Source organism: Pelodiscus sinensis, chromosome 6 (assembly GCF_052426305.1).
Source record: "Pelodiscus sinensis isolate ZL-2025 chromosome 6, ASM5242630v1, whole genome shotgun sequence".
Classification (NCBI taxonomy): domain Eukaryota; kingdom Metazoa; phylum Chordata; order Testudines; family Trionychidae; genus Pelodiscus; species Pelodiscus sinensis.
Genome location: NC_143057.1, coordinates 91,681,076 through 91,702,702, shown reverse-complemented (window position 1 = coordinate 91,702,702; position 21,627 = coordinate 91,681,076). Strand labels below are relative to the sequence as shown.

The window sequence follows — 21,627 nt, the reverse complement described above, 5'->3', positions numbered from 1 at the left end:
ATTGGAGGGAATGCCTACGTAAGACTCTGGCTCCAATTCATCAGCAATGACAGAATCAGACAAAATCTCCAATGCCTACTGTTGCTGCTAGATCCAAAAGGTCATTATAGGATGTCCTCATAATCTGAAAAGCTTTGCTATCATTTCCTTTTTTAAAAACTACTTATACATTTGAGAGGATGATGGGCTCAAATGGTCTGTCAGTACATTGTGTTCTCCTGATGCATGTACTGCTATGGGGTGAACTATGAGTACACCCCATAGCAATACATGCATCAGGGGAACACAAAAGGCACTCCCAAAAGGCAATTTGCACCACTCCCAAAAGGCAATTTGCCGTGTTCTCAAAGTGTGGTCTGACCATCTTGCAAGCTGGCCATGGGCTTGGGGTTCGCCTCCTCCACAGCGGGGAGCCTGCACTGGCACTCCAGCCTTGTGCCCTTCCCCCCCTGTAAAGTTGGAACGCCAGCCCAGCTTTCTGCTGCAGGAAGGGGAGCCTTGCTGGCTGGATATGGCTTGCAGGAGGAGGAAGCAGCTTCACATGCTCCCACTCCCAGCTGGGGGAACAGCTGTGCAGGAAACTGCTTGCCTGGTGGCTTTTGCTGTTGCTCCCGCTGGCCAGAATCACAGTCGGTGGGAGCACTGGGGTGCAGTGCTTGAGAGTGATGGGAGGCATGGAGCAAATCCTGCACCCTGTCCCCGTCAGGTATCCCCTCCCGCCAAGACCCCACACCCCACCTCACTCATGCACCCTCTCCTCCCTCCCAAACTCCCCAAACTCACATCCTCCCTCCTACCCAGACCTTCAGCTGGAGTACCGTGTGAAGTTCTAGGCATCATACTTAAGGCAGAGCATGGACAAATTGAAGAAAGTCCAGAGAATAACAACAAAATGGTTAAAGATCTAGAAAACATGTTTTATGAGGGATGATTTTTTAAAAAAAGTATTTGTATAGTCTGGGTAATAGAAGACTGAAGGGGGACATGATAAGAGTCTTCAAGTACATAAAAGATTGTTATAAAGAGGTGATAAATTCTTCTCCTTACCTACAGAGGATATGAGATGAAGCAATGGGTGTAAATTGCAGAAAGGAAGATATAAGTAAGACTTTTGGGAAAGAAATCCTAAATGTAAAGTTAATGAAACACCAGGACAAGTGACCTAGAGAGTTTATGAAATCTCTTGCCATTGTCTAACCCATTTTTAAAAATTTCAAAACACCTATCAGGAAAGGTCTATATAATATTTAGCCTTGCCTCAGAGAAAGCAGCTTAGCCTGCCCCTTTCCCAGCAGAGCTTCATTGTGGATCAGAGCTTGCTACCTACTTTGGCATTAATTGATCCTTTTTATTTACTCAGGCTTTGTGTAAACACACAATGACCTATTTAGGTACCTTCTAATCCTAAATTTCTATGGGTCCATGTGCACACCAGGAAAAAGGTACAGATTAAACACCACAATGTCCACTAGATCATCCTTAATTCATTGATTAGATGCTGCACTGTACGCAAAGTTGCTCCACTCAAATCAGACTGTAGTCAACAATCCCCTTGTCACAGTGTACTGCTGTGTCTCCTACAAGCTTCTGCAACCTTGTGATCCAGGAATTTCCTAGAATTCACATGATAGCAAACCTAGGGCTAATTCTATACTGGCACTTTACAGCACCTTAACTTTCTGGCTCAGGGGTGTGGGAAAAAACCCCTACCCCACAGCAAGTTACAGTGTTGTAAAGCACCACTGTGAACCAAGCTACAGTGCTGGGAGCTGCACTCTCAACGCTATTAGCTACTTCACTCATGGAGGTAGTTTACACAGAGCACTGGGAGATCTCATCTCCATGGCCACACTTTTAGTTTAAAGTGCTTCTGCAGCTGTGCGTTAAACTTTTAAGTGTAGACAAAACCTAGAAGTGCATGTATTTTGGTCGGATCCAAACTTCTGCACTGTACCTTTGAAAACACCATATTAATCTGCAGCAAGATAAAGATAGAGCCACTTGCATCTACCTCCCTCCTAGGCTAGTAAAATACAGCCCTTTCCAAAACTACAACCTCTGCCCTGCCCCCTCATTTCCACCTCTTCATACAAAGGTCCCTGGCTCCGTTATACCTATTATAACAAAAATATGTATTAGACTGGCTGATGACTATTCTGCTGTGTTCATAGTAAACCTCCCCATAAAATAAAAACACATTATATGATAACACACAGCTTGCAGCAAGCAACATGAGATTAAATCTTTATTACACAGGTGTAAAAAGGTTTGGACTGGAAAAATCAGTCATTGCTTGTTCACCAGGGATAATTACATCAGCACATTCACGCAAACTACCCATGCATGAATGAAGTGATTGAACAGAAACCCTCTCAAAATGTTTTTCTTTATTGGTCATGTGCACTAAAATCCTTCCAGACTGAATATCTATAGAAGTGAAAAAGCAAGTATTAAAATATGCCCTCCTAAGCTCTAATGTGTGACACGCACTATCTTGGGTAAAAATTAATTGATTGAGACCATTACTACTTGCATTATAGCAATACTTCAATCTCTAACTCTATAAAAAACCCTAGAAACTTTTTTTAAATGGCTCTCTCTCTCTTTCTCTTTTTTTATCTTATTTTCAGAATCCTTGGCTAACAGGCTCTCAAACGTATCCCTTCTTTGCACACAGACAATGCATAGCAAATTTCAAGAAAAGCTATGCAAACATGTGAATTTTAGAGCACTTAGAATATCACCCTTTAAACCAGAAAGACAGAAAAATGAAGAGGAAAAGGGCTCCCCTCTATACATCCATTTTCCCCAAAGGAGGCTCTGAAAGAAGTGAAGTGGCCGGTTCATCTTATTGAGGTGTTATCATCTGAATGAGAACACCTTGTGGAGATGAAGAAAGCCAGAAAAAACAGTTGTGTGGCATGTGAGTTGTTCCATTCACTCAGTGGATATTCCCATCCCCACCCTGAATATATTAGAGCTGAAGTATGACTGTTCTCAGCTCCCCACCCATAGGCTCAGGAATTCCTCAGATTCTGGATCATATGGGGAACAGAGAAGGGCCTCAGGCCTTCTGAAGAGGGCAAGCTGCTCTCTACAACCCAGCTCACACAGAGACACATACATGGGTTCCCTGATCCTGGCACATACCTGGGAAGGAGGTAGTGAGAGGGGCTCAGACATACCCAGAATGGCAGTGCCATCACATATGTGGAGGTAGGGCGGCAGACGCAGACACTCTGCAGAGATAAGTGTCCCCCTCTGCCCTCATAAGTTCTAGGCACACAAACAGGAAGGGAGAATGTTGGGCTAAGAGCAGCTCTTATCCATTTTCTTCCCAGTCACCTCACTCCTTACCCCCCACCTTCCTATTGTCTTACCCATGCACCCCTAATCCTCACACCTTCCTCACCTGAGCCACTGGCCTATCTTCCCTCCCCTATTACTCATTCCCGTCTATATCCCTGCCCATAGAAGTCTGGTGGCACTTTAAAGACTTTGCTGAAGAGAAAAAGAGAAATGGGGAAAAAGGGAAATAGAGATAGCAACGGGGCCAACTCTTTCGATACTTATACCCTACTGACACCATCACAGAACTTAAACACATCAGCTATACCTTCAAAATGTAATATATGCCATCATGTGCCAACAATGCCCCTTTGCCATGTACATCAGACAACCTGGACTTTCTCTATGAAAAGGAATAAAAGGACACAAATCAGACATTAAGAATGGCAACATCCAAAAGGCAGAGGGGGAGCATTTTAACCTCTCTGGACACACAGTTTCAGACTTGCAAGTTGCCATTCTCAGACAGACAAACTTCAAAATCAGACTGCAGAGAGGAACTGCTGAGCTGGAATTCATTTGCAAATTTGACCCCCTGAACGAAGGTCTAAACTAGGGGTGGCCAACCCGTTCCAAGTGAAGAGCCACAATAGCAGTGGAGACAGCGTGAAGAGCCAAGGCAAAGTTGTTGAGCAAAAATAAAAAAATAGGTGCTGGCTCAACAACTTTGCCCTGGCTCTTCACGCTATCCCCACTCTCCACTGCTATTGTGGCTCTTCATTTGGAACGGGTTAGCCACCTCTGGTTCTGAGATCAACTGCCTAGCCTGAATTCATGAGATTGGAGAAAAGCTCTTATCTAGGGATCTGGATGAAGTCTTAGGTAGTGAAGGCATTAGAGAAACCATAATTTCTTCGGGACTGTCTATTTGATAACAAGGTTTTTTGCACAATACTATTTCCTTAAAGACCAGTGGATTGTATGGGTCTTTTTCTTGTGACTTGGCTCTTGAAGAAGAGGCCAACAGAAATGACACTTCTATTCAGGGCATGTGTACACTAGGAAATTATTTCGAAATAACTAAATTGAATTTAACCTCCAATTTTACAAAATTGAAATATCATGTCCCCACTATGGGGAAGCTTCAAAATTAGTCCAAGGCAGACTCCGTTAATGTAGACATATCTTGATTTAGAGCCGCAGGAATCATTGGGGAGTAATTAGTTCAAGTCACAAAATCAGCATTATTCCCTGAGGAAAGCAGGAGTACAGATTTCAAAATAAGTGGCTCTATTTCAAAATAATGGGTTTGGTAGTGTGGACACTACACTTATAAATTTGAACTAAGGGGGGGTTATTTTGAAATAACGCCCTTGTGGAGACCAGGTAACAGTCCAATCCTTCTCTGCTGGATTGGTTCTAGCAACAGAGGTCAACATCATGATAGCTTGAGTAGTTTTACTCCTTGAATCCTTCCCTTGATGCTCAGCACCCAAGAGGAGGACTTAACTCTCTTCATGCCAGACATATTCAAAACTGACAATGGCTTATCCAAAACCTACTGTTGCTTGGTTTGGACTACTTCACTAACAATGCTTCTTGGAGTAAAATTGTCTGAAGTCTGTTCTGTCTCTCCTTTGCTTGCATTGTAAGAGCTAAGCAAATTGAATATTTAGATGGTGAATGACCATTGTGCAAGCGTGCCAGAAATTTAGAAGATATGTCTGATGCCAAGAATACTGCTAGGCATGACAAGTGTCTCTGAAAGTCTAGCTTTTTGGTCTTCTGCACCATCATTCTGGTACTAAAGAACTTGTATCTATTTCTCCTGAAAATTATAATAATAATAAGAGTGCTCCCCCTCAGATACTGGTCATACACAGATTTTAAGGCCAGAAGAGCCATGATCATCTAGCCTGATATCCTGCACATCACAGATCACATTACCTCACCCACCCATCCTGAAAAACACCCATAATCTCTAGCGGAGTTAATGAAGTCTTCAAATCATGATTTAAAACCAGCAACTAATCCATGGTACAGGAAGTACGAAAATGTCATGCCTACCTTACCTAAGGTCTCTGCCAATCTGACATGGTAGAAACTTCCTTGCTGTAGGGATAGAGTAGCAAATAGCCCATCGGTAAAGTAAGACCCTAATACCATGGTCTCTGGTTAAGCCTTTGCAGAGGCCTTGCTGCGCAGTTGAAGCAAAGACACAAGGCCTCAATGAACCAAAACAGACAACAGGAAGCTCTGGGAAAACAGCCCTGTCTGTTTATAAGCTAGGCAGCACAACACCAAACGGAAAGCAATAATTGGGTACCACTATCATGAATTTTACATACACACCCAAGGTTACGGCTCTGCAGAATGCCGCCCAGTTTGCTTTTTGGCATGGGAAAGCACACCCAGCTGCCTACTTAAGGCCAACCACGAATTGTTACCAAGGAACTAGAGATAGCACCCCCCTCTAATGAGCCCAACTCGCAAATCTACCAAAGGCATACTATAAACAATTGCTTGCTGCGTACCTTACTCTGTCTTTGTTTCTTGTTTATATCCTCAGAACAACACCTATAGACCACACCTGTCACCTATTGGGAAGGCACCATCACCACTCCTATGCATCCTGATCGGAATGTAGCCATGCATTGCAATTCTTGTGAGGGAGAGGTGGGGGCACATATCTGTGTTTTAGCAACCATGCCAACCTGAGCCATGGGTGGAACTACTATGTAATCATGTAGACTATTGGCTTACTGTGCTCATGATGCCTTGCTGCTAGAACCTATCCAGGTGCTCGGGAACTCCCACCCCTTCGCTTCCCTCAGCCCATCAGCTCCCTATATAGTCTACTGTAATTATTTGCCTGGCAGTGTTCACTGATCCCAAGTGGTAAGGTGGCACTCCACCAGCTGTGCGTAATAAACCCTCATGCTTGAATCTACATGGTGTCTACGTTTTGGTTTCCAACACTTAAGAATCTCAAATGTGGCAATCAGTTAGACCCTGAGCATGTCAGTGAGACCACCAGTCAGACACCTAGGAAAGAATATAGTAACTCAGAGCCTTGCCCATCTAGTGTCCTATTTCTGACCATTGGAGATATTTGCTAAAAGTAGATGAGAATGTCTGCAAGAGAATATGGCCCAATCTCATCCCCTCCATAAATTTATCAAGCTCAGTCTTAAAACAAGGTAGGTTTTTTGCCCCCACTATTCTCCTTGTAAAGCTGTTCCAGATCTTCACTCGCCTGACAGTTAGAAATCTTTGTCTAATTTCAGCCTAAACTTCTTGATAGCTGGTTTATATCCATTTGTTCTTCTGCCAACACTGGCCCCTAGCTTAAATAACTCCTCTCCCTCCCTGGTGTTTAACCTTTTATTTATTTATAGAGAGCAATCATATGTCCCCTCAGCCTTCATTTGGTTAAGCTAAACAAGACAAGCTCCATAAATCTCCTCTCGTAAAATAGACTTCCTATTCCTCTTATTCCACTGCTATGCGACCCTTAAAGATTTTGAGGTTTGAAGTAAAGATGTGAAGGTTGAGTTGACTATCCGATAAGGAAATGCCTATCGGATAGTCAACAGGATAGTCCAATAGTTGCTTCCCTGCACTCCCTTGCTGCTTCTATCAGACAGAGGTAGCAAGTGGGGGGAAGAAGAGAGGGGTACTTCAAAGTGGCAGGGCCACATGGAGCCAAGGGTCAGATGCTCCATGCGGCTCTGCTGCTTTGAATGCCATGGGGAGCTCAGCGTTGGGCTGCTCACATCATTTCAAAGCAGCAGTGCCGTGTGGAGTTCAGGTTCAGCTGGGGACTCCCCACCTGACCCTGGGCTCTGTGTGGCGCTGGAACTTTGAAATGCTGCAGGAAGCCTGGCGCCAGGCCCCTCGCAGCATTTCAAAGCGGTAGCGCTGCTTGGAGCCCAGGATAAGCTGGAGACTCCCCAGCTGACCCCGGGTTCTGTGTGGCGCTGCTGCTTTGAAACGCCGCTGCAGCATTTCAAAGTGGCAGCACTGCACAGAGCTTCAGGTCAGCAGGGTGTCCCCAGCTGGCCCTGGGCTTCGGCGCTTTCACCTTTAAAGACACCTCAAAGGCGGAGGTGCCCTATTGACTAATCAACTAGTCGATGCAAAAATGCACTGACTGGTCAATTAGTCAATTACCTGATACTTAACATCCTTAGTTTGAAGGATCAGCTACAAGCACAGTGATTCACTTGAAATCTTTGTCCCATTTTGTAATTTAAAATGATACATCGTGAAATGAGGAGTAACGGTAGTTCGAACTAGGAAGCCTAGTTCGAACTACCTAGTTCGTGCCCCGTGTAGCTGCGCTGCACGGGGTTCGAACCAGCGGGGTTTTAAAAATGGCGGCTCCCCGCTTATGCAAATGAAGCCTGGGAAATTCAAATCCCGGGCTTCATTTGCAAGTGCGGTATGCCTACATTACCCCACTAGTTCGAACTAGCGGGGTAGTGTAGACATACCCCCTGTGTAATAGGGGTTCTTTGAGATGTGTGTCCCTATGGGTGCTCCATTCTGGGTGCTCCATTCTGGGTGCTGGTGCATTCTCAAGCTGGCAACCAGAGATTTTTCTAGCAGTGCCCTTCTGTGCTGCACACACACAGTAGCATCTCCTCATGTCATTGGTGTCCATGAGGCACACATGGCACAGCACCTCCATTCCTTCTCTATCTTGATTCTAGCCCTAAAGAGGCTCCAAAATAGGGGAAGGAGGGAAAGTAGTGGAACATCCATAGGGACACACATTTCAAAGAACCCCTGCTACTGACCAAGGTGAGTAACTCTCTTTTTTTCTTCGAGCGAGGTCCTGGTGGGTGCTCCACTTGGGAAACTACAGAGCAATGTTCATATTGTGGAGGTGAATTTGAAGGCCTGTCCTCAAAATTGTGGACAGCATCACTTGTCCAACTGATCTTGATGGAGCGATAGCGAAGGTAAGAGTGTAATGTTGTGCAAAAGTGTGGTTGGAAGACCAAGTTGATGCCTTGCAAATGTCCTCTAGTGGCACATTATTCAGGAAGGCTGTGGTGGAAGCCACTGCTCTGGTGGAGTGAGCTGTTATGGGACTCGGTAGCTGCTTGTTGTGGATGGTGTAACAAGACCACAAAAGACAAGATCAATTTGGAAATTCTTTGAGAGGAGTTGGCTTGACCCTTTGAGAGCTCTGCAAACAATAAGAAGAGTCTTGTCGATATTTTCTAGACTCTCATTCGGTTGAGATAAAAGGCAAGCACTCTCCGGACATCTAAGGTGTGCAGCGTGGCTTGTGTTGGATCGGTGTGTGGTTTGGGACAGAACACAGGTAAGCATATGTGTTGGGACTTTTGAGAGGAATCTGGGATGGCTTTGAGGATTACTCTGTTCTCAGTGAACACAGAATATGGCAGGTCAGACACCTTTGCTTCAACAGACATTAGTGCTGCCAACTCGATCACTGTCCTGCTGGAGATAATGGATACTAGAAAAGCCACCTTCATGAAGAGATGTTGCTAGGAACAGATGGCTAGTGGTTCGAAGGGTGGCTTGGTGAGACTCTTCAGGACATGATTCAGTTACCATATAGAAGTCGGTGGACGTACTGACAAGAAAGTATTTTGAAGGTCTGTAAGGAAATACTTGGTGATGGGATGTGCGAAATAGAAGTGCCATCAGTGGTATTGTGGAAGGCTGCGATGACCTCAGTGTGAACTTTTATTGTGTTAAAAAACAGTTCTGCTTCCTTTAGTCCAAAGAGGCAGTCAAATATCATTGGTATGGGAATGGTATACGGTGGGATATGATGGTTCTGTTTTACCCATTGTAAAAACCTCACCCACTTATAAATGTATGCTTTTTCTGGTGGATTCCCTCACAGTGTTGATGAGAATTTGTTTTACCCTGTCAAAACAGATAATTTCAACATCCTGGAGCCATGACTTCAGGTGACGTTTACCCCGGATTGGGATGGAAAGTTTGCAGTGGTATTGAGTCAGGAGGTTGTGATGCAGAGGGAATATGTGAGAATCTGCAATCGCTAACTTATGCAGGTAAGGGGACGAGGTCTGTCTGGACCATGATGGTGCAACCAGAGTTACCAGGCTCGGTCTTGTCTGATTTTCATTATCACTTGGAGAATCAGAGGTAGCAGTGCAAACACACATAGAAGAGGGGTGTCCCACTCTAGGAGAAAAGCATCCCCTAAAGAACCTCTGCCCAGGGCTGCTCTGGAACAGAATAGGTGGTATTTTCAGTTGGACTTGGTTGCAAACAAGTCTATCTTGGGTTGGCCCCATTTGTGAAAGACATCTCGAAGGGCTCAATTATCTAGTTTCCACTCGTGCTGGTCTGAAAAGATATGGCTGAGGTTGTCCGCCATCACATTGAGTTTCCCGGGAAGGTAAGTGGCAATAGGGTTGACATGGTGTGTGTTGCACCAGTTCCATAGTTTGTGTGTGTGAGAGAGATATATCTGGTTCCCTCGTTAGTTTAAACCTTTGGTGGCAGCTCTATTTTTGTAGTGCATACAGTAGAGTGCTAATTCCTCAAACAATAAACCCATGCTAGTGCAACCCTGGGTGGTCATGAGTGGGAATTTTTTGGTGCGATTTTTTGGTCTGGCCCACGAAAGCTCATCATCTAATAAACCATCTTGTTAGTCTTTAAAGTGCTACATAGTCCTGTATTTTGTTTCAGCTACACCAGACTAACACGGCTACATCTCTATCACTATTCTATATAATACTAAGAACCCTGAAAAATTAGGTTCTACACATCTCAAATCAGGCACCCCAAAACAGAGGATTTTTTTTTAATTCCTCTGTGCCTCAGTTCCCCATCTTTAAAATTGATATAATATACTTCTTCTTTGTATCATGGAGTTTTTGTGAATATTAATTCACATATTTGAACCACTTACATAGAGTGATGTGTGCCACAGAACAGCCTATGAGGAAATTTATAATTTGGTCATCATGAGTGTGTTTGAAATAGTATGCAGTAAATAATACTTAAGGTCACACACTGAACAAAGAGGATAAAACAAAATATTGAATCGTTACTTGTTAATTGAGCACTGTCCACCCTATACACTGAATGAGGCAAGAATCCTCTGGAAAAAATAGCCCAAGATCATGTAAATTGAAGACTATATTATAATTAATACACACAAGGAGACTAAATTAAGGTTGCACAAGAAATAATGAATTCTTTAACCAAAACTGCAGTGTTTCTAGGATTTTTCCATACTTGCTATTTTATTAACCTATTCTTCCAGTGACAATTACAACTACACTTCTCTTTTTCCCTGACACAGCCTCTATTTAATTGCGTATCCCTGACTTCTGTTGGCATATAGCAAAAGGTGTTTCATAAACTGCAATAAAAAAATTCATAATATGAATTATGGCTACAGCGAAACAATTATTCCCTGAAAAGAGTCTTCATTTCCTTAAAGAAAATCAGTCACCACAATATTTTCTCACATTAAACTAAAAGAAAGAAGACAAAGAAAAGAGCCTGGGTTTAGCCATCATCAAATACTTAATAAGGGACTTTTGGATTAAGGTAAATCATTTTAGGGCATAAGGAATTTATTTACTTTTCATTTTTTCATACATTGTTTACAGATTAAATACTAATATCTTAGCATCTGGGAAGAGAACCACAGGGCGCCCGAACCTGCGATTTAAAGATGTCGTGAAGAGGGACATGAAAGCCATCGACATAAACACGCAATCCTGGGAAGACCTCGCAGCAGACCGCCCAAAGAGGAGGGGCACCCTGACCACACAGCTCAAGTCAGGCGAAACGAACATGATGCGTGCATCAGAAGAAATGCGAGCCCGCAGGAAGTTACGCAACAACAACAGCCAGGGAACCACCTATAGCTGCGACTTCTGCGGCAAAGAATGCCTGTCCCGGATTGGCCTTTTCAGCCACCAACGACGCTGTCCCCGACGCTGTCCCAGACAATTCGACACGAACCAAGATGAGAACTAGGATACGTCATCCATGGTCAACTGACCGACGGAGGCCAACATAGCATCATTAAGTAAACAAAGGTTTGCTCCTTCACAACTAATCTTTTGCTCCCATGTAGTACTGAATTTGTGACATTAGAGTCATTTCTATGAAGATGCTAGAGCAAAATCCTGGCTTTACTGAGTCAACAGGAATTTTGCCAATGACTTTGGTAGGGTCAGGATTTCACTCACTATATCATGAACGTGGGATTTGCCATTACTAATCACCTTCTAATGATTGATACTGGCTTTCTATTCTAATGAGATAGGCACTCTACATCTTTCTTTGAACTTCCCCCTTAAACCATAATTCTTCTACAAGGCTCACAAATGCTAATACAGATCACTAAAAATTCTGTCACTCACACTATTATGCAACACAAAAAATCTATGACAAACAACAAAGACGACACAAAGTTAACGCCATTCTTTTGATCTCCCAGTGTATTTTTGTCTGAACTATTTTTCTAGGTAGCACTACAGACTAGGACTGTATCTTTGTTTGCATTCTGCGCAATGCTGAGTACACTGTGGAACATAAATAATAAGCCAGTAATAACCACCACCCCAGGATTGATCTAACAGAAGGATACTGTGAGGGAGAAAGCTCTAAATACAAAAATCTTCAATAGCAAGAAAAAGAATGTAAGTCCTTGGATTTGAGAGTAATTTTTGTTTATATTCCCCTCTCTCAGTATTAGTCATCCTTAAATAAAAAAAGGAATCATTTCCCCTTGATACAAGGACATGAACTACAAAAGGTGCAGAGACGGATTTAAAACGCTCACTCTCTTGTCTTCTGAAACTGATGTTTGCGGTGGAGGCGATGAATTTAGTCTCCAGAGAGAAGAAAGATGCTGCTCTCACAGCACTTCTACTCACCAGTCCATGCAGCAGCAATGGTGTTGGCTTTGAAGGAAGCCAACTGTCCTGCTCTCCCAGCCAGAGGTAAAGAATTGCATTGGTGGCCACTAGAGGGAGGAGGATTAGGAATACAGTAAATTGTGGGCAAAAAGCACCCATGATGAACTCACATGGGACAACCCACAAATCCCCCACCACTGCCAATAGCCAGTGAATCTCAGAAACTGCTATGGGCTGGGAAGTATCATCCAGTAGTGAAACATCTGCTATTGAAAGAATGCCAGTATGAAACCTTAACTTTGGTGGTTGGAAGATAGGAGGGCCTGCCTATGATCATATCAAGTACATCCCTCTCCCCTTTGTTACAGATAGCTTTTATTTACCTTCTGAGTCTTGTTTATTTCCTTACATAAAACTTCAGATGTCTTATCAAGAAAGCTCCTGTGATAAGCAAGCATGCCAGCTTCAAGAAACTCTCAGGAGACACACGAGCAGACAGATACTGTGCCAAGGACTACTGTACTAAATCAACAAATTTGTACAAATTACATGAAGTTGAAAAAAACCCTAATAGTCAAAAGAAACTTTTTTTTTTACTAAAGTAAGGCTTGACGCAAACCTGAAATAAATGTTTTCAATTAGTTACCTAAACATATATAAATAATGTAATGTTTTATAATTCTATTGATCCTTCAGCTTGACTGCCTGATATATGTCTTACCTCCAGCACAAGTGGCAGAACACTCTGACCAAGGCAGGTGACTCCATGTAAAGCCAACTTCATTGTCTCCACTGCCAGTACGAGAGATGGGAACATTGAATTTATATCTTATCCCCAAATTCTGTTCCTGTAGCAGAATCTGCAGTTGAAAACAACTGGTTATACCATTAAAACATGCAAACAGAGAGAGATTATTTAAACTGGGTACATGTTATAAACAAGCCACAACAGTTCTTGCAAATATTCCCAAAAGAAATCTGGACTAATACACACACAGACACACACTCTTTTCCCACTGTGTACATACACACACACACACACACACTTTTCCCACTGTATAAGGTGTGGGTTTTTTTCTTTGGATTTTTTTCCATAACAACATGTGTTTCTGACATATTAACGATTTTAAGCTTCTGGTCCTTGCTACATTCAATTCCTTCATGGCGGTGTCAAGGTGTCAGAAAATATTAAGGGATTTAATTGTGGCTGACCTTGTGTACGTGGGCAACAATCTTCAAACCCCCATATTGAACTCCTGTGCTGGGACTATCCACAACATGGCTAGAGAATTAATAAAACACTTACCAGTTTAGGGGTTTCTACATGGTTTCACACTATAAAAATTACTAATAATACTCCTATCTGGAATTAGTAACGGCACTAACTTCTAATAGGAAGGTACGTGAGGGTGGACTCATTTCCCTAGCACCCCTAGCAAAAGCCAGTGCAGCTGGCTGGGCACATAAGAATGAACACTGGTGCCTTTCACAGACGGGCAGAGCTCCTGCTGCAGATGAACACCACAGATCAGCAAGTGAAACCATCTATAATTCTTCTTCTGGTTCCTTCACATGACATCTGCTCAGTACAGTGATATATCTGTAGCCTGCCAAGCAATATCTTTTCCTATCCCGTTCCTATTTCCATATTTTAATTGTAATGCCAGAAATGCACGTCCTGCAAGATTTGACTTATCCTATATGAGTTGGCTTCAGCAGTAGTGTTGTGTGATAATTAAGGCTTAAATTACCTTTTAGAAATTAAATGTTTTAAATATCTTTCAGAAATTATGACAGACCCTGTGGCAAAAACTTCGGTTGGGTCAATCAGTACACAGATGGGGTATGCGACTCAGTGCCTTGTAAGGACCTAAAATAAACCTAAAACTGCAAATCCCAGCTAACTGACATCTTGGGTTAAGGAAACAAGTCCTCTCTATCTAACTGCAAAAGTTCCTGCTTTTTCTATGTCCAGGAACAAGTGCTTTGTCTATGTCCAGGAACAAGTCCAAGGGAACATCAGGTGATTTTATTCATGCATATTCAAAAGATGTCCCAATATTACCATCCAATCAAGAAGGTGTACTCACAAAATCTCAGGGTGCGGACATCTATTTTTGGTTAATTTGGAGGTTGGGTATTATGACACAAAAAGAGGGATAAAAGCTATGGAATAAGGAAGCTTAGGGCACAGGCACAAGCTCTGTTTCCTCACCAAGCATCTTTCACTTCATTTAAGCTCTTTGCTTCACTTTACTTGTTCTATCTAAATCTTGCTTCTAAGTTTTCCATACTCCACCTTGCACTAAAGTCCCACAAGTGGAGGGAGGCTGGTCCTTCCATGCTCGGCCTTCAGTGAGAAGGGTGAGAGTATGGTATTATATTAGGTAACTTTATCTGTATACTCAGTTAAGCACAAATTATATATCCAGATTTTTGTTAATGTAACCCTCAGAGGTGATTCAATCAATCTGTGTAATCGGAGCTGTATCTTCTGTTTGCCATCTTAATTCCTGCCATAAGAAAATTTGTTTTAATTCAGTACTACCCTCATTGTGAGTGTGGCTCCAGATCCACCTCCAGAAATAGAACTCCATAGTTCTCAATTTATGCAACTCGGGCTATGGAGGACAAACCTAGAACCTTCTAGTCAGATTGGCAAGTCTTACTCACATAAATTCCATTATACTTCTCCCCCGGGCTACATGCCTTAAAGCAGTGGATCTCAAACTTTTTGGCATGCGGCCCACCTGGCTCAATGCAAACCTTTCCACAGACCACCAGTTGCTAATGGAAATGCCGTAAATTACATAATTATGCCCGAGCCATTTTGCTGGCGCTGTAGCAAAGGAGAATTGTTTAATTTAACCAGTAAGAAAGAAAATATTAATTTAAATTATTAAACAGATTAAGCATTTTAACTTTCTCACATTAGTTTAGCAAACTTAATTTTAAATAAAATAAAATAAAATAAAATAAAATATTCATTTATGTCCAACAAAATGTTTTCAATGCTGTCTTTATTTATGGCAGGCACCTTTTTTGGGTCGGGGGACACTGACCCACAGAAAAATCAGCTGAGGATCATACAAGTGAGAAGCAAAACAACCCCTTCAAAACCTCCCAAGCCTCATAGATTTGGCCCCCAACTGAGACACTTCACACCTCAGGTGCTCCAGCACCACAGGGTGAGGGGCAAAGACAAGGAGGACTAAAGTTCAGGGCGTCCCATAGGCCAAATTTACTCTTCTGGGGTTCCGGGGTTAGTGGATTTTATGGGCAACCCTATGCTCTGGAATGGGGATAAAATGAGGAATTCAGTATGTGGGACAGGGCTGCCAGTGAGTGACATAGGGATGGGGTGCAAGATCTGGAAGGGAAGTAGGATGCAGGAGGAGGTGAGAGTATGAGATCTGGATGGGAGGTAGGGTACAGGACCAGCCTGTGATTAGTGTGTGTGGCAAAGGGGGAGGTGGCAGGGGCAAGGGAAGGTGTAATATGTGGCCAGGAGGGAGGGTGTAGGAGAAAGGGTAGGTATAGGAAAAGAGTGGGTAGAGTGTCTGGCCAGGGAGGAGACTGCAGGAGCAGGCGGGGATGTGAGGTCTCAGTGGAAGTGGTGAGGGGAGGGGGCGTAGGTTCTGGGCATAAGGGGAAGGAGGGCACTTACCTAACTTCACACCCCACATCGCTGCCAGGCACAGTGTCCCAAGCATGGCCTCCTGCTGCTCCCATTGGCCAAATGCCTCCAAGCAGTGCATCCATGCTGCTGTTCCCCCAGCCAGGGAAGCAGCTTCTGGCTCGACTTCTTCCCCATAAGCTGAGTCTGGCGGGGAGGCTAAAGGCTTTCTTCCCTTCCCCTCAGCCCCCACGGGAAGCAGTGAGTGACAGTGCGGGCTCTCTGTTGTGTGGGGAAAGGGAGGAAGGGGCTGAGCTCAAGCTGCAGACCACTAGTGGTTCACGGACCACAGTTTGAGAACCACTGTCTTAAAGGCAATCTAGCCTTGAATTCTCAACCTGACATTTTTTATTGCTGCTGCTAACAACTACAGAATATGTTAACATAAAGCAGCTTCAATGAGTCTCAGAGATATTTCTCACCCTACTATACCTCCAGTTATAAATTACTTTGAGTCATATGCTCAATTCTGCAAGAGAGCAAAATGATGGACACTTTTTCAGTAGGGATATCATTGGTGCTGAGTTGATGAAAAAAGTAGTTAACGCAGTTGGCACCTCTCCTCCACATAACCACTTCTAGCCTCTCTATAACTACAAGAGGCAAAATAGGCTTCACATTGTTGGGAGCATGGGCAGGAATGTCCACAGTCAGGGAATTTACTATGAGACAGACTATGACACCTCATACCATAATTAGATTCACTGAAATCAAGAGGGCTACCTCTGGAGTAAGGTATTACCCTTTGTGAATAAAGGCATTACAACACAGCCTAATGCATTTGTCACATAATTTATCTTACATTTTCATATACCACCAATAGGTATGACCACACCAGTTTGCAATTTATGTTGCCATAACTGTAAGGACCAGGAAGCAAACAAAGCTAGGCAGGATCCCACCTATGGCTTGAGGAGTGTGCAAACTTTTGCTGATATTTTCTGTAGATATCTTGGTAATGCAACAGTTTGTTATTAGTCCTCTTCTTTATTCCCAGCACTATCCCATCAGATTCCGGAAGACAAAGTTGGAGGTGCTTTCAAAGTGCAAGAACTATGCACGCCATACTCCTTTTCCATGCAATTTTACTCGGCTTATTCCTTCCCTAGCCCCCGTTATTTGGAACATAAAAACTCATGTTTCAGTTCAGAAAGATATTAATTATAACATTACCATGACTATGAGATTTTCTGAAGTAGGGCCTAAAGCTTCCAAAGATTCAGGTTCCTCTGTTGGCCTCTTGTAATGAAAAGCTGTCCCAGCGACATCAAACTTTCTAGGCCAGTCAATAGTCCAGGCGCCATTAATATAATAGTCATCCTCTTCAGATTTTAAAGCTTAAAAAAAAAATACAAACCACCTAAAAATTGGAAGCAGCATTTATAATTCAGAAGTCATTGCAAACTAAACTGTAATGTGATAGAAGTATGCCTACTTTAGCTCTGGATAACTGGTTTCAAAGTAGTTTAAAACCTACTTTTCCTTTGGCAGAATGACTCAAGTGTGATCCATGGAGATCTACAATAGTGAGTATGACTATCATCTCCAGTGGCAGATGTGATCTGCAGAGACTACAGGAATCGGCAAGAACAGATCAAGATAGATCTGAGTGTGCTAGAATTTTCATCAATAGGCCTTGCACTCTGTACTACAGCTGGGGACATGTGAATCTGCTCCATTACAGGCAAATTAGACGTGCCTCTTAAATCTATGAGTTGCTATGTACCCACCAGTAGATCAAAGTCTTGGTACCCCTGCCATTAGGAGTGTGGGCACAATAAAAGTGAGTGTGTGTAAGATCAACGAAGAGCTAGATTGAGTTTCAAAGCTGGTCCCCAACCAGTGCTTACTTCCTTATCCTTTACTTTGTTAATTTACTTTAGAAGCCCGTACCCAGAAGGACATTAATGCTCAAAATCAGAAAAGCCTGCATATCCCAGATAATTTCTCAGTGATTCTGTTCTGAGGTCAGATAGCATGGAAGATAAAAAGGTATTATATCAAAACACAAAAATACATTCAGTCACAATTCATAATTATGGTAATACAGAATATTTACATATTAATAACTGCATGAATATCAAATAACTGAAAATCATTCATATCAGCAAGAAAATAGCAATAAATGCCAATAACTTCATCACACTAGGCAATTTAGAAAACCAAACAGTGATAAGCTATTACTTTTCGAATACAATTTGTTAAGCTACTATTGTCAACAGAGCACATGATGAAAACAGCACTGCGGATAGCATATCTATTTTTGATTGAACAGATTATTGAAATTACCAAAGACTACAATCACTTTTAAAACAGCTTGAAATAAAAAAGGCCATGAGGAAGTGCTGGCCACTGCTTCCCTCTGCTAACATTGTCCAAGAACAGCGAACCATGGCCTCTGGAAGCTGTGGAGAGCACTGCCTGCAGATTGTCAACATAAGCAAAATGTCTCTCGGCCTTCACTCAGATTATCCCAACCAAGAAATCCTTAGTCAGTACTTACTGAGGCAAAACATATATTGATCTTAATAGGGAGAAGATTCAGGATTTGGCTTACAGATTGCAGGAGTGAAGGATAAGATAAATAACCATCATAGGCCAAATTTTGCTCTAATATACCTCAATATAAATCTCGCTCTAGTGACTTCACTGGAGTTAGTCACATGTGTAATAACAGAGTAAGAGAGGAAATGCGTTCTCAAACTTTTACGTATCCCTGAGTTTACTCCAGACCATATATGAAGGGGTACTGAAACCAGGGAAACATGCATGTGAGGAAAGAGTGAGAAGGAATAGGAAGAGATAGTGGTATGTCACCAGGAAAGGGACTAGAATCTGCTCTCAAAGTTCCATTCATTCCCAAATTGTGATGAATTACAATCAAACTCATGAGATACAAGAGAGGATAAGTCATAATGTTGTGCAATACTAAAAGAAGGGAGCAATGCTTCCTGCTACTTACCTATCTTTTAATAACTGTATGAACAATTATTAGACTAAATATTGGTATCAGAATATTGGTCAGAATTTGGCTTTAGCAGAAGCTAATTTTCTAGAGTCCTAATTTTTATCTACTCTAACCTCAAAAGGTCCGATCAGATTAAATTAAGAAAATGGGCCATTTAAACATGAAAAGGGAGTTAAAATACACATTTAAAACTACTCCACAAATGTCTAAGAACTAAAAGAAACCTCTGTGCAAACAATTTTGTAGAGATTTTTAAAATTTGTTTAAAAAATAAAACCAGAAAGTATTTCTAGATTTTAAAACAGATTTGCCAATAAAAATAAAAATGTTTTTGCAATAATTTTTCATTGTTTCAGACGAGGCAATTTTTTTCAAAAGGAATGAGGTTCTGTGCAATTTTACACTTGCAAAATGAATTGCAGTAGCGAAGAAAACTATTTGATCTTTTTTCCGATGTGTACCTTCAGTTGTGAAAGTTAGAGATGCAAGAACCTGGGTTGTACTTAGTTGTAATTTTAGTAATGTGAGTGGAGATTTTACAGATACAAAATTACTCTGAAAATTTGGTTCTTAATATGAAATGCCCGTGCTAGGATAGCCTGTGACCCTCATTCCTCTGCTTGAAATAGGCAGTGTTGCTATACCCATATCAGTCCAATGATATTATAGAATGAAAGTGGGTGAGGTAGACAACCTTTCAAGCTTACATAGAGTTCTGCACCAGGCAGAAGAAGAAGAGCTCTGTATAAGCTCGAAACCACACTCCTACTACTACTCATCACAGATAATCCTTCACAAGCATTTGCATTGCTAGGTATTTGTATTTCTGTGGCTAAGGGCCAACGAAACAGCCTGATCAGTGGATCTGAAGCCTAACTATATAATAGCTTCTAGGGCCATCAGTTCATTAGTCTGCTGAACAACTAACTCACCAGTCTCTTTTAACTGAGAAATGTGTTACCTTGTATGTTTGTGAACTGACTGTTACGTAAACCAGGTAAGAGAAATGTCTAGCCATGCTTGCCCTTTTGTCAGTGAATCAGTTTGGCACTTGTTTGACCCCAAAATAAGAAGAGTACAAGGCAGGCTTAAAGCCACCTTTACATAGAAGAATGCTGACTAGAACTTGGGACTTGAATTCAGTTTCCCTGCTCTACTACAGGCTTCCCGTGTAATATTGGATAAGTCACTCTAGCTTTTCTGTGCCTCAGGTTCCCCATCTGTAAAATGGAGATAATAGTATTTCCCCACCTTATAAGAATGCGGTAAAGTTAAGATTAAAGATTGTGGGGTAAGCCAGATACTGTAGTTATAGGGGCATGCAAGTACCTAAAATTGAAGGATAATAATAACCCTGTACCTATCAAAGCTTAGCCAGACCATAGAATTTGAATAGTATTTTCAAAGCACTTTATAAATATTACTAGTTAATTAAGCCCTTGTATTTAAACCAACTCTTACCAATGTAATTCTTTGACATAGCCACTTCTTTTACTTCAATGTGAACAGAGCCTCTTGGAATATGAATCACTTCCATGTAGCCTATAATGTAAAGGTAAACCTTATTTATTACTATTACCACCTGTGTACAACTAGCAATCAATAAATTATGCTTTGGACTCAAATATACCTGAACATTGGTGTTCATGCCAGATAATGGAGAACTCTTTATAGCAAGAATCTAACATATAGCCATGAGTTTCTCTTTTCTATATATTAATGAAGTCCTTCATAGAATGTTTCAGAATTCGCTGATTAACTTACAAGTTGATTGTAAAGTACTAGTATATTATCTTCCATGTTTTGAGCTTTCAATTAGGCTTCATAAGGGCACAGCAGTCCACCTTCATACACTCCATCACAGGAAATTACCTATATCTGCATACTTACCTCCTCTGGGCAATGAATCATTGAAAAAACCTTCAATAGCTTCACATGTGCTACCATCTCCTCCACACACACGGCATCTGTCTTCCTTTGCATCAGACCCCAAAATATTATCACAACCCACATGCTGTGAACAAATAAGAACAGAATAAATATTACTGTAGGCAGATGGTTTCTTGAGTCATTACCTGAAAATACTGAATATTTTCTCAAGAGATTTCTTCCTATCAGAGATTTAGTTTACCCTTTGCCTACCTCACTTTGAGTAGGCTACATCATAAGATATTTCTGTCTTACCAGAAAAGGATATCAGAAATTATCCTAATTTAGTTCATTGATAATAAATAATTTGGGCTCTTATAGGGCTTTACATAGGGGATGTCAGAGTATTTAACAAAGATTAATGTTAAACACACTTTAAAACAATCATTATTTAATGTCTATACAGTGCCTTCAAATGTTCTAATTTTTCTCTACCTTTGCTTTCTCTACAAACACTTTTTCTGGATATTCCCTGAATGGCTGTTTAAAAGCAAGTTTTTTTTTTTTTCTATAAATCTTTATACCTTCTCAGGCCATCTTCTCACATCCCACAGAAAAGTAATGCAGCTAAATTTATGACATCACAATTATTCTAGTAACAACAAACTCATATAAAAGCTTAAATATGTGAGTTCACTGCTCACTCAAGCAGAACAAAAGACTGAGCAGGATGCAGAGAGCTCCTGTATATAATCTAGACGTGATTCTCTCTTGCATACAAGCTCCAGAATTAGATGCACAAAAATATATTTTCTCAATTTAACACCTGTAAATAAGATAACAGGGAAACAACAACTGATAATATTGCAAGAACCTCTGTAAAGAGTGGGGAAGTGAAGGGAGCTATTAAAATCTACAGGTTTATGGGT

The 21,627-nt window shown here is 41.7% G+C and overlaps 1 protein-coding gene across 5 annotated transcripts in view; it reads right to left on the bottom strand.

Moving 5' to 3' along the window:
- The window catches only part of ADAMTS6 (ADAM metallopeptidase with thrombospondin type 1 motif 6), a 368,722-nt gene that overhangs the window by 73,220 nt on the left and 273,875 nt on the right, over positions 1-21,627 (bottom strand). For all 5 annotated transcript variants that reach the window (XM_075932396.2, XM_006117000.5, XM_075932394.2 and 2 more), the window contains 4 exons: positions 20,720-20,843; positions 20,291-20,371; positions 17,035-17,198; positions 12,907-13,045 (listed from right to left, as the gene is read on the bottom strand). In XM_075932396.2, coding sequence (XP_075788511.1) covers positions 12,907-13,045; positions 17,035-17,198; positions 20,291-20,371; positions 20,720-20,843 — 508 coding nt within the window. The remainder of the gene's footprint in view (positions 1-12,906; positions 13,046-17,034; positions 17,199-20,290; positions 20,372-20,719; positions 20,844-21,627) is intronic.